The 13,860-nt window shown below is 42.9% G+C and overlaps 1 protein-coding gene across 1 annotated transcript; it reads right to left on the reverse strand.

The window, feature by feature from the left end:
* Window positions 1–1,000: 1,000 nt before the first annotated feature.
* On the reverse strand, window positions 1,001–7,457 carry CHURC1 (churchill domain containing 1). Its single transcript, XM_053400255.1, has 4 exons — window positions 7,316–7,457; window positions 5,787–5,922; window positions 4,445–4,515; window positions 1,001–1,649 (listed from the first exon to the last, which is right to left on the reverse strand). Exons 1-4 carry the CDS (start codon window positions 7,352–7,354, stop codon window positions 1,557–1,559), a joined length of 339 nt encoding a protein of 112 aa, XP_053256230.1. The 5' UTR covers window positions 7,355–7,457; the 3' UTR covers window positions 1,001–1,556.
* Between the last annotated feature and the right edge of the window lie 6,403 nt (window positions 7,458–13,860).

A 13,860-nucleotide genomic window follows, 5' to 3' on the forward strand; every position in this document is an offset into this window, starting at 1 on the left:
CAAAATCAGGACTGTGAGGTTGGGAGAACCACCAGAACAGTACACAGGGAAAGAAGAGAGGGGATTGTTTGATCTGGCAAGCAAAAAATGCTTGTGCTGATGGGATAATCCTAATAGCACAAGGTTCAATCCCACACAATGGGTGCAGCCCAGGCTCATTTGCCTCATTTATTTCAATAGGACAGAAGCATAAGCTGTATTGCACCTACTATGATGTCCAACAAGATGGCTAAAATATGCTTTATTTTCACCATGAAGCTTGTCAGTGTACCCTTGTGATTTTCTAGTGGGTCCGGTTAGCCATTTAGGAAAGAAATAGTTCCAACACCATGGGTTTAAAGAAAGCTTTAATTCCAAATGCAAGAACCGTCTTGCTGGATCACACCAAAGACCCATCTCATTAAGCACTAGCAGTTTTGTCCCCAGAGTTGCTTGCTTTGAAATCAGTGGTTAAACTCAGCAGAGTTCTGAAAGGCTCAGTCCACTATCGTGATTCAAAGTGGCATCCAATAGTTTTCAAACATAGACAAAAACCTGCTCCTTGATCTCAGAAACCACCATGCAAAATTTGGTTTTGGTATCTTCAATGTCAAAACGCATAGCGAACAAAACAACTGTCCAAAATATATAGTATATTACACTTCCAAAATGGGCAATCCAGAGGCTGATACTCAAGAATTATCAGAAGCAGTGGCTGAAAAGTTACAGCACTTGGCTTTGTTCCTGAAGAGCAACTTCACATTTTACTCAGCCTCACACCAGATCCTCCCCACTCCCCGCCTAATTTCACAACCCAACCAAAGCCAGGTAGAACTAGACAAGGACCACAGGCTGGTACTGACTTAGGACAGAACTGTAATTGTTAAACTAACACACTAACACGCTTCAGGTATTAAGTGTGGGGAACCTTTGGCCCTCCAAATGTTGTTGAGCTACAACTCCCATCAGCCCCATCTAGCATGGCCAATGGCCAGAGATAATGGGAGTTGTAGCTCAACTCCCATCAGCTCCATCTAGCATGGCCAATGGCCAGAGATAATGGGAGTTGTAGTACAGCAACATCAGAAAGGCCAAAGGAACCCAACACCTCCCATACTTGAGCCAATTTACTAAATATGTAACACTGACAAAAGACTTTTCCTGACACTGAAAAGGAAATAATCTGGGCAGTCCTTGCCCAGCAACCTTCTTTCCTGCTGAGGATTAATTTCTATTATCTCTCAGATGATGTTATCACTTCTGCATGAAGCCAACTGCAGAACAACCCCTCTCAGAATTATTATTTTTGTTTCTCCTACCAAAGCCAGCTGACAATGGGTCTTAAAAATTAAGCCCTAAAGCCAGCACAGAGGAAATTGGCTTCTTTATCACCTACAAGTTTAGGAAGCAGTATGTACCTATAGTGGAGAGGAGGTAAGCAGCTTGTAACTTAAAAACATGGAGGAGGGTTATATCACTTGACTCTGCATGGACTGAACAGGATCCCCCCCCCAATCCATGTTTCATAACTTGCTGTTACAAAATTAACATGATACAATCGGCTAAAAACAAGAGGCTCAGAACAATGGAGTCATCAGATGAGGATCGTCTGGCAAGACACTGATAGAATCTTCTGCCCTGCCACAGAGCATGCACAGCATGGTGTATTCCTAGAACAAGAGACAAAACATACATTGGGAGAGTGAGAGAAAACACTTGCTGCCCATAACACGGGCCAGGCCCCATCAGGCTAATCTAGCATCTACCTAGTTGAAAACTACAATAGAAAGTCTCCAGGTCATCAAAGAATGCTGCTGTTTTACAAACCAAGACCTTTAATGTGCAGTTTGCCCATGTCACATCATACTGAAGCCATGTTTGTTAGAACTTGCTTCTACATGAGCCAATACTTCTTCTTTTTTTATTATTGTGAAGACATGCCTGTACAATTCCAGCTGCTCAGAACCAGCGCGACACTATGAAAATGAAGTACTGGGTGTAGTCTTTCGCATCCGAAAAACCTCAGATCTCATTTTTTTTCAACCTGTTGTTTCTTCTCCTTATGGTCACAAATACAATCTCTAAAATTTGCAGGCAATGCCAGAATAGGGGGAGAGTAGACAAAAAAGCAGGCTTCTATATTTCCCTGTCCCTTCTCAGAATTATACCAGAGACCCAAGTATACAAAAAAGCAAGCACCGTATTTTTTGCTCCATAAGACACACTTTTTTCCTCCTAAAAAGCAAAGGGAAATGTGAGTGCGTCTTATGGAGCGAAGGGCGCTGCGCAGAGAGGGAGAACTGCGAAGCGCCCCTTCAGCGACGAGCCTGTCCTGCAAAGCGGGAGGAGGAACAGAAGGGGCTCCTTCTGTTCCTCTTCCCGCTTCGCTGAAGGGGCGCTGCGCAGAGAGGGGCTCCTTCTGTTCCTCCTTCTGCTTTGTTGAAGGGGCGCTCCGCAGAGAGGGAGAACTGTGCAGCACCCTTCAGCGACGCACCTGTCCTGCGAAACCGGAGGAGAAACAGAAGGGGCTCCTTCTGTTCCTCCTCCCGCTTCACTTAAGGGGCGCTACACAGAGAGGGAGAGGTACGCAGCGCCCCTTCAGCGAACCGCCTCTCCTGGCTTCTGCCTTAGCCGTGTGCAGCCTCTTCCGGGCAGGGGGAGCCTTCATCCTGCTGCCCAGGAGAGGCTGCGCACGGCTATTCCATAAACCAGGGCAGCAATTGGGATCGCTGTGCAGCAATCCCGCTTGCTGTCCTGGCTTCTGCCTTAGCCACGCACAGCCTCTTTGGGCAGGGGGAGCCTTCATCCCGCTGCCCTGAAGAGGCTTGGCGCGGCTATCCCAGAAGCCAGGACAGCCAGAGGCTATCCCAAAAGCCAGATCCCTCTTGCTGTTCTGGCTTCTGGGATTCAGAATATTTTTTTCCTTGTTTTCCTCCTCCAAAATCTAGGTGTGCCTTATGGTCTGGTGCGTCTTATAGAGCGAAAAATATGGTATATGCATATTTGCTTAACTGTTGCAAGAACTAGAGTTCAGAATTCAACAGTTCTTGACCCACAGTTCTATTATTTGTTTTTTAACCATGGAGAGCACATAGACATGGCAATGCAGAATAACTGCAGAAACTGAACCCAAGACTTTTCACTTAAAGCAAGGAGCCACAATGGAAGCTCCTTATGGGACCCACCAGATCTTCCAAGACTCTTTACAATCAGTGCTCTTTAATCTGCATCCTCCCCACTATGCCCACCCTTACCACTTCTGATCATATCTTTTTATCATCTACTTTTGGTGACTGCATTTAAGAAAAAGAGAGAAATATGCCTATGTGAGAGGATTTTATTATAATGGAAACTGTGGTGGCTGTCACTGGGAGCAGCATGTACGGGTAGCGACCCAGGAGTAGTACTGGGTTGTGTAACCATCCAGTTGAAAATTTAATAAGCACTACCAATTGTGCATGAGTCATAAGGACTAATGAATTATCTGAGAGAATGTTAACAAAGATCCAATATCCACCCAGCAGAGGGAGACAGAGATACAACATTGCGTTCGGTCTGGGAAGTTGCACTCAGGAACATACAGCTCAGAAGCTGACCAACTCTTCTAAAGCCTGGCTTTCAGTATGGGCGAGTGGGTGCAGAGTGGGCCTGGGCCAGCACAGGAAAAAAACCTTCTACTTTACCCCCTTGCTTTTCTTTCAACTGGTTGAGGGCTAGAAACTTGCATGTCTGCATATATAATGAAAGCAGAGATTCTAAAAAGCAACAGTCTGTATTAGATGCTAAATACTGCTATGCACATCATGCCGAATGTAAGCAATTATGCCATCTGCCATCAGCACCCATTTTGAAAACACATTGTTTACATAAGCAAACAAAAGACAAAAAGGAAAAAAATACAGCTATAAGAGGGGATGTGGACAATAGCACTTATCACCACTGAACATGATGTAAAACATTAAGAGCTATCTTTATATTAGAGGCTATGAGCAAAGCAACATCCACCCCCCATGCAAAACATACGGTAACTGACAAAGAAGTTTGGTAGTATCTGTTGGATAGTCTGTCATTTGATATGGACCTCATAGTGCCTTGACATATTTCTTAAATGAAAGACTGTTAAAACCCACACAGAGAGAATGAATAACTGTAAGCAGTGTAGCAGCTGCAACATATTCTGCAGCTAGTACAACCCAGAAGCATATCAGGCATATCACACATGGTCTTTAGATTCCCCCCCACCCAAAGAGTTGGAAATTTTATATTACAACTATACACAACACAATTCTGTGCTTATGTATTCAAAATACATCCTGGTATGTTCAATGAGGCATATTCCCAGATATGTACGCACAGGACTGCAACCTTGGATCCCAATACTTCTTGCATCTTAGTGACACAGAAGCTTAACACAAAAACAAGCAAAAAAGTTACAGGAGACTAATGAATGTCACAAGCGTTTTACCTGGTAATCGTCCACTACACTGAAAGTATATTCGTGCCTGGCTATCACATGGTGACAGTTCTTACATACATCTGAAAGGAAAACCAATGGATTTAGAAAAGATCATTAGCCTGGATAGCAGGACCACTTAGGCCCCAATCATGCTCATGCTCTGAATCAATCCCTTGTTTCAAAAAGATATTCACCCACACACATAAGCATTTGGGGGTGCACAGCCATTATTTATGCTTTCTCATACTATGTACACTTTGCTTTTTCTATCACTACCATTGTCCAAACTGACAGGAGAGAAGCTGCACATATGTAGCTACTATAACGCCCTTCCAGCTAGAAACAGCCATTGTAGCAGCAGAAGCTACGAAAAACGGGAGTAGGAACAATAGAGGTGTACAGAGAAGTTGGAGGGGGAAGCAGCGCAGTTTGACACTTGGTTGCTCATTTAAAATTGTTTGAATAGCCAAGTGGCAAAATCCAGGAAGATACATCCAATCTTAGAATGATGTTCCAAAAGAACAAGTTTCTTTTCACTGCCACAGCTGCTGAACATGGAAGCTTTTTACAGCCTTTGCATTTAGGTAATTAATCTAATCGCAACTTAAATCTTTCACTGCCATCACAAATTTACGACAACTTTATTTGGAAAAATTTACATCTCTACATGAATTGAAGATGGCTGATTTGGTTTCTAAAGAGTGGCACTAGCCAGGCAACACAAGAGAAATACTGGTTCATTCATTCAATCATCACCCAAAGTTGCATGCATTACATTTCCAAGCAATTTCACTGAAGGGGGGGAGTTCTTGGGTTGTTGTTGTTTTTATTTTGATTATGTATTTTGTGGTTTTATATTTTGATTTTTATTCTGTGAATCGTCCTAAGACATGTGAGTATAGGGCAGTATATAAATTCAATAAAGAAATAAAATAAATAAGCAGCTTTCAAGCATGGTGAAAGAGATGGGGATAGAAACTATTCTTGGAAGCTATAGGAAATAAATAAGAGGAGGGCTGGTAGCCAGAATGGCACTGCAAGAGACAGATTTCCCTAAGAGCCAGATAGAAAGAAATGGGAACATAGGTTTTCTTTCAGTAGCAACCACAATTCCGAGAGAATCTGGTCATGTGGTTACGCTTACAACTGAAAATGACTACCTCCATCAGCTGCAAAAAGTATCCTGGAGAGCACCATGTCACAGTGGATCACTACCACCTATTTGAAAATGTAACCATCAAAAAAAGTGCTTCTTCTGAACATATTCAGCTTTCAACACACAGGCTTCTGGGAATGAGCCTCTTAAGCCCTGAGCACGTCTGTACAGTTGGTAAAAGTTCAGCCTCCTTACGATCATAAGTGATAATTTCCTCTCCATCATCATCTTCTGCTACCTTGTTTGCTATCAACACGAAATCCTTTTTTTTACATTCAATGCAACCCACGTAGTTCATCAAATAGGACCCGTTCTCCAAGCAGGTGTTACCCTAACAAGAAGAACAAAATTATTATTGTGAAACCAATGCTCTCTTCTTATAACAGCTTCATTTAATTTTCAAATTATGCAATACATGGGAGTTCTGCAACTAGAACAAAATGCTTTTTTCTTTTTAAAAAATCAGCAATGGGGTGATTTGATTCAGGGCTACACAGATTCCCATATATAAATCCCTTCGTTGCTATTAGCTATTAGCAATGAAGGTGGAAACTTAACAGACACAATTTATATACTAGGTGTAAAATCTAGTTTTGCTCTAACAGACGATGTAAAAGTTGTTAATAGCAATGACTGGGCCTCTCCAGTTCTAGTTTTAGGCTAACTACAAACATTTAGTGGTCTCAGGCAAGCCACTGTCTTTCAGTGCCAATGTCTGTCTGTTTCCCTCCAGCCATCCACACAGACCATATGGGGCTAGTAATACTGAATTACTTTACACACATATTCTCAATTATCCTAACATAATATATGTAAATATAGTCATAGATTATAACCTAAAATAAGGTTACCAGACGTCCCCGTTTCCCGGGGACAGTCCCCGGATTTACAAATCACTCCCCTGACAAAATCCATCTATTTAGTAGGGAAAAAATTCATTGAAAAAAATCTGGTAACCTTAACCTAAAACCACTCTGTCACCTGTAAACCGCAACTCTTGACACTTACTGAGTTCAGCGGTGAGGCTTTTCTGGAATTTCAAATGTTCTAAACCAGGCTCTCTCAAACTGGCACTCTCCAGACATTTTGAACTACAATTTCCATCATCCATGACCACTGGCCCTGTGGCTGGGGTGATGGCACACGGCTGAAAAGGCTAACCTAGGGTTGTACCCTTCCTGCAGAAAACTGGGGTGCAGCCACCACCCAAAATACCATCATTCAGTATTCTGCACGAATATGGTTAGTCGTTCTCAACGCAATCCCACCCACCTACTCTGAATCTGACTTTCCGCAGCTGCCTGGGGCATCGGATGTCCCAATTAAAAGTGAACAAATCATTACCAAGGTGAAGACACTGGGTGGGAACAGTGCAGCACCGAGGAGGGGGGCGAGAAACAGGCCTGACTTTGTAAGAAGTGGGTAGAGGTTAGGACTGTCGGCTGCAAGTCACTTTTGACCTGGAAGCCCCCGCTAAACCCCCGCGTGCGAGAGTGGAGTGTAGCTGCCCAGATCTAACGGAGCAGCACTTCCGACGGGCCCAGAGGCGAGGCCCGCCTTATATTAAGCCAATAAAGGAAGAAACTGGACACCCGATGGCTTCATGGCAGCCTATAGAGTGGCGGGTGCCAAGCTGATCTGGAGCAAGCTGGGGGCGGGTCATTCTCGTGAACCTGCGGAGAGAGGCGCCATTAAGGAGAGGGCGCCTGCTGCCCGCCCCTTACCCGCGACGGGTACTCGGTCTTCACGCAGCCCCCGCACATGTCGCCTCTGCAGCTGCTTCCTGGTTCCGCGCGTCCCCTGACGTCACACTCCACGCGAGAGACAAGAAGGAAACAAACGAGACTTCCTCGACCCGACTCCGAACGTTCCTCTCTGCCTTGGAAGGGGGAGTCTGGGCTGTGGGCGGGGAGGAGGGGTTTGCAGGTACGCGGAGCTGAGGAGGAGATGAGGTCATCTTTCGGGCGCGGAACGTTCTGCGGTGCCTAGCGGCGGTGCGAAGGTGGCGTCTTAACAGCAGACCCAGATAGATAGATAGATAGACAGATAGATAGATAGATAGATAGATAGATAGATAGATAGATAGATAGATAGATAGATAGATTTTCCCTTGCGCCGCTCAGCCTTTTTGCGGACTATGTTTTCTTTACTATGCGCTCCTAACTCGAGAAAAATATATATAATGGAGCTTAAATGGGACCTATATGTCAAGCTTGCAAAAATCTATCATTTGCCCGATAATAAATGTTGGAAATGTAAAGAGACTGAAGGTACATTCTTTCACCTTTGGTGGACGTGCCCAAAGATTAAGGCTTTCTGGGAAATGATATATAATGAATTGAAAAGGGTATTTAAATATACCTTCTTGAAGAAACCAGAGGCCTTTCTCTTGGGCATGGTCGGCCAAGTGGTGCCAAAGAAGGACAGAACTTTTTTTATGTATGCTACAACAGCAGCAAGGATACTCATCGCAAAGTATTGGAAGACACAAGATCTACCCACTCTGGAAGAATGGCAGATGAAAATGATCGACTGTATGGGACTGGCAGAAATGACGAGCAGAATCCGTGACCAGGGAGAAGAGTCGGCTGAAGAAGATTGGAAAAAATTTAAGGACTATTTACAGAAACATTGTAAAATTTAAGAAAGTTGGAGGGTGTTGGATTGAAATTGAGAGGTTTCTAGCTGCAATAATATATAAGAACATAGATGGGGAAAAGAAAGGGTTTGAAAAATAAGGTAATGTTATAAGCTGTAATGCTTTAAATGAAGGATTTGCTGAACAAATAATCTTAATTGGGATACAAGAAGGAGAAGTATGAGGAGGTCTGAGAAATTTGTTATTTAAAAGTATGGTTTATGAATTTTATGCCTGTGTTTAATGTTTCTGTTTGTTTTGTTTGTTTGTTTGTTTAAAAAATTGGAAAATTTAATAAATATTCCTTAAAAAAAAAATGGGACCTATATGTACTGCTGCAGATAAAATAACTCACTCGCCCAAGGGTTACGTATTTCTCATAGGTAAACACGGCGCGCGCCTCGGTGTTTTCCCTCTTCTGTAAAAAGGGAACTGGAGGAGGCTTTCAGTCACAAAACTGACATCAGCAAATGGCAACGTCTAGATAACTAACATCCCACGGACGGTCTGTTGCTGATACGTTTAAGTCACCATGTCTTTAAAAAAAATAAAAAGTCTTCAGAAAGTTGGCTCCAGTCCAGCACTAAACTGCTGAACGAGAATGTATCAGTTCATTCATTCTATCCAGTTCAGACTTAACACGGACTGTGAGACAGCAATCCTATGCATTTACCTCAGAAAAAGTCCCACTGAACTCTGTGATGAATGAATAGAAGAGGATAGTTTTGCGACCCCCCCCCCCCCAAGGATACAGTACAACAGGGGTAGCCAACATAGTGCTCTTCAGATGTTGAGACTACAGTTTCCATCGTCCCTGACCACTGGCTGTGATGGTCAGGGCTAGTGGGAAGGGGAGTCCAACATACGGTAATCTGGTGTGTACCATGTTGGCTAACACTGCAGTACCATATGCAGTGCGGCCCCTATATAATATACACAACTAGCAATAAGACCCACAAAACATGTAAATATACATACAATGTACATACAGTGGTACCTCGGGTTAAGAACTTAATTCGTTCTGGAGGTCCGTTCTTAACCTGAAACTGTTCTTAACCCGAGGCACTATTTCTGGGTTAGCGGAGTCTGTAACCTGAAGCATCTGTAACCCGAGGTACCACTGTACTTCAAAGAACAAGCACATAAAAACAAGACAAATGGGTAATAATAATACTTTGGGACTGTGCCAGTGACACTACATATAGCCTATTCATTCACAGGGGGGTTGGAAACATGCCTCCAGTGCACACCCCAGAATCACAACACACAAGATGGTGCGATGCCACAGTACCCCACTTTATCAACCCTGGTGCACAGCCTTCAATGACCCTACAACTGCCAGTCCCCAGACATTCCCTACACACGGGTTCAAATCCCCTTAACGCTCCACACATGGCCACTGTTTTGCAAACAAACCACAAAGAGAATACAGAAGAAGGTGCACAAAACAGCATCCACAGAGATTCCTGGATGGGATGCCTGCAAAGAGACCTCCCTGGGACAAGTATTCAAGTCCCACACAGGAAGCAAAGCACTCTTTGACAAGCAGCCAATAGGAGAGGCCAGGATACACAATGGCAGCCGCAGCTGTGGGGTTTGCTCCATATGATAGACCAGGAGTGGCTAACCTATGGTCCACTAGCTGTATCTGTCCCGCCCCCCCCCCCAAAAAAACACCCCAACTATGTACACCATAAATTTATAACTGGGTCAATGTGGCCCTGGCTCAGAAAAGGATAAAGTACAGATCTGGGAAGTAGGATATAAAAGTTTAATCCCGACCAGAAGAATATGGGTAACATGCTCCCATTACCCTCTTCCACAGCCTCTTAAACAATGTGATCCCAAGGCAAAAGAAGGGGCGCTCCCAGCACTCCAACTCATCATACTGCAAGCATCAAAGGCTAGCTCCCTAACTCTCCAACCACTGTAATCAGACACGTTTTATGAGGCATTTGTCTCCATGCACACTCCCAATACCCAAGCAACATTACCAGGCTCAGAGGAGATTCAGGAGAATCCATGGTCTGGTAGCCTGCTTATCATTTACATATTTTCTATTTATCATATTTTTACCTCAACTTTTAGACAATTATTGTCTCTCAAATTGGCTTTAATTAATTTAAAAGAGAGAGCTAGAGAATGTCCCTGTCATCAGGCTTACAAACTAAGGTCGCTTTCAAATCATATATCCATTGAGCATTCATCTGGACTTATTTAGGGGTAGATTAGATTTATTGAGAAATCATTCCAATTTATTTATGGGAACTTAATATGAGGTTGCATCAAGCAAATGTTATCCCACAGAAAATTACCTCATGAGCCAAATTGGGACTTCTGGTGGGCCAAGTTTAGCCCTGGGCTGGATGTTCCCACCCCTGTAGTAGACCTACTGCACAGGTCTTACTTCCAGGGAAACATAATCCAAGCATAATAAAATTTAACACCTGCCTCGGTTAGCTTTTCAGGTTTGTATTACAAAATGTCTGTTTCATAAATACCAATACTGAAAAAATGAAGGTGGTTAACTTTGTGCTCTTCTTCTGAAAACCTACTATCTTATTCCCAGTTTCCCCCACCCCTGCTTTTAATTACCTTTCTCCCACACATTGTTTGAGTGTTAGTTTAAGTGGAGTTTCCTGGAGCAATTGCAGTGCTTCAGCCAGAGCTGTTGTCTGCTGATGAGTTTCACAGAGTTTGGCTAATAGACATTCACTGCCAGATGTTAATTAAGCAAAAACAAGTCAAGCAAATAAAAATGCTGAGATTTTAGGCTTCCAAATGCTTGGGTTTGAGGTTGGTTGGTCACAGTAGTTATTTCTTAGGGGCAATTCTATCCTTTAGCTCACATTAAATTATTTTGATAATTATGTAGTAGCTCATTTGTTTTCCTGAAGGATTTGCTATCTATGAGTGAATAATGCAGAAAGTGACATGATAGAACAGAACAAGGCAGTCTAACATTCCCATCAGCACTGGGGCCCAGTCGTCAGATGTGCAACATATTGTGGACTAATCTGGTGGACATAGGCTCTCTGCACATCACCTAAATTTTGAGGCTTTTATCTTCCATATCCACACCTCTTAAAATGGAAGGATGCACTAATGGTAATCTATTTCAAGTTGTGAGCTGGTCCCAAAACTGTGAGGATGGGGGGGGGGGCAGGGAGAGATGGCAAGACACTCTAGATTCCTGCAGTTAGATCTTGAATGCATGGATTCATGTTCTCATTCAAGTTAAATCAAAATATATGGATTTAATGTGATCTTGTTCGATTTAAATTAACACAGATATGGTTAGAATGACATGCCATGACAGCAGGCCTGTTTCTTCAAACTCAAAGGTTCATGGTAAGCTATTTATTAATATTACAATAAAGAAAAGCACCAGAAATTAAAGAGTAGGATCACAGCTAGAAGTACAAAAAAATTAATTACAGGAAATAAAAATAACTATTTCCCAAGCACATACCCACACTCAGAATCCTGGGAATTGTAGTTTACCCTTCACAGAGCTACACTTCCCAGCAACTACAGGGCCCAAGATTATTTGGAGGTGGGGGAAGAGAAAGTGCTTTAAAGGTATGGTGCATATGTAGCCCTAGAATAAACCAATTTAAGTCAGTGGGACTGTTGCTGAAGAAAACGTTTGAGGATAGCCTCTTGACTGACTTTAATATTGCCATATAAATCTGTTTAAATCAACATTGTTTCATTTAACTTCACTGTGCATTGAGGGACGCAGGTCGCGTTGTGGGTTAAACCACAGAGCCTAGGGCTTCCCAATCAGAAGGTTGGTGGTTCGAATCCTCGCAACGGGGTGAGCTCCCGTTGCTTGGTCCCTGCTCCTACCAACCTAGCAGTTTGAAAGCATGAAGTGCAAGTAGATAAATAGGTACCACTGCTCTGGTTCGCCAGAAGCGACTTCGTCATGCTGGCCCCATGACCTGGAAGCTGTATGCTGGCTCCCTCGGCCAATAAACCAAGATGAGCGCCACCACCCCAGTCTCGTCCGCGACTGGACCTAATGGTCAGGGGTCCCTTTATCTTTAAGGTTGCAATCTTAATCTCATTTACCTGGAAGTAAACCCAATTGAATTAAGTCCTACTTACTTCTTCTGAAGAGACATGATTCAGATTGCAATTATTGTTTAATGAGACTTATCTCAAAGTAAGAGTGCACAGAACTGTAGCCCTCTTTTCATTATAAAAATGAAAGAAGTTTTGACAAAGTATACCCTTTCCCATTCTGTCCATTATTTAATTGAAAATGTTTGTGCTTCCTTAGGGCTCGGCAAATTGTTTTTGAGTCATTCTGCGGTGCTGTTCTGAAATATATCTTCAAGAAAAAAAGCTATACTAAATGTCATATTTGAAGCATTTCTGACATTTTGTGCTTTTGACTCCAGGCTATATAGAAGAGGACAGAGACATCAATATTAGTAAATAGCCTGTTTCCACCCCTTGTTACTGTGCAGCAGCAAATCATAAGTCATACAAGTTATATGTTTAAATTGATTAAAAACATCTGGAGCAGCCTCTCAGCTCACTACAGCTCCCATAGCTCCTTCAGTTTACAGAGCAGCCAGAAGTACAATATAATCAGCTCCTTTTACAAAGTAAGGACAGAGTACAAATATTATAACTAACTTAAGTAAGTGTTACAAGCTATCTCCAGCCTTACCATATTTTGTTACCTTCAACCATCTGCTCCGGCTATTAACAAAAATAAGTTCTACCTGAGAGCAAGTGCAGCTGTGCAACGGTTTGGTTTTTTTTACTCTAAAGGAAAAAAGTGTGAGTCTAGTAGTGCAAGCCTATCGTGTCTACTCAGAATTAAGCCCTCTACTAAGTTTAGTGGGGTTAACTTCCAGTTAATGGAGTACAGGATTGCACCCAAAGGCTCAAACCGTCTTCCAACAAGTGGATCAACTGCCCTGGGAATTTGCTTGAAGGGGAGGAGGATACACATATAATAACAAATAAAACAACCATAGATTTTGCTTCTCCTAATAAACAGGAACACCCCCCAATTAAACACCAGGTGTAAATGGCTGTCCCATTATGAAGGTCCTTGCTATTGTTATGAGAAAAAACACTGCTCCTTTTCCCTTTCCCAAGAGCCCATATAGAGTCCTTTTGTAGTTTCTCTATCGGTAGGAGAAAATAACATCGAGACCAACCAGAGAATAATGAGAAGCAAAACAGCTAGTAAGCCTGATCTTTATTAACTGTTGCAACAGGGTGCCCCCCAACATGCAGGAGAGAGGAGGAGGATCCTGAGCCATGCGCGCAAGTCCTTATATAGACATTTTAAATTGCCCGCCCTGGAGTCCAGGACCACCCCAGAAACATCTTACATACATCACAGAAGGGGTGTAGCCCAAGACCACCCCACAGGTACATTATACCTACATCACAGAAAAGGCGGTCTACAACAGAAATTTGAATGTTGTTGTTTTTCCTGTCTGCCAGGTTATCTGATAATGCCTTATCTGATTGCCTTTTCTGGTAGTCTGGCCATTCCTTTGAGATGGTAATTACTTAAACATTTGGTCAGTTTGGGAGTTAAAATGGTTTCAGGATTGTCTTCCTGTGCTGCTTCAGACATGTGGTTTATATATTTATGTA

This window comes from Podarcis raffonei, chromosome 1, assembly GCF_027172205.1.
Source record: "Podarcis raffonei isolate rPodRaf1 chromosome 1, rPodRaf1.pri, whole genome shotgun sequence".
Taxonomy (NCBI): domain Eukaryota; kingdom Metazoa; phylum Chordata; class Lepidosauria; order Squamata; family Lacertidae; genus Podarcis; species Podarcis raffonei.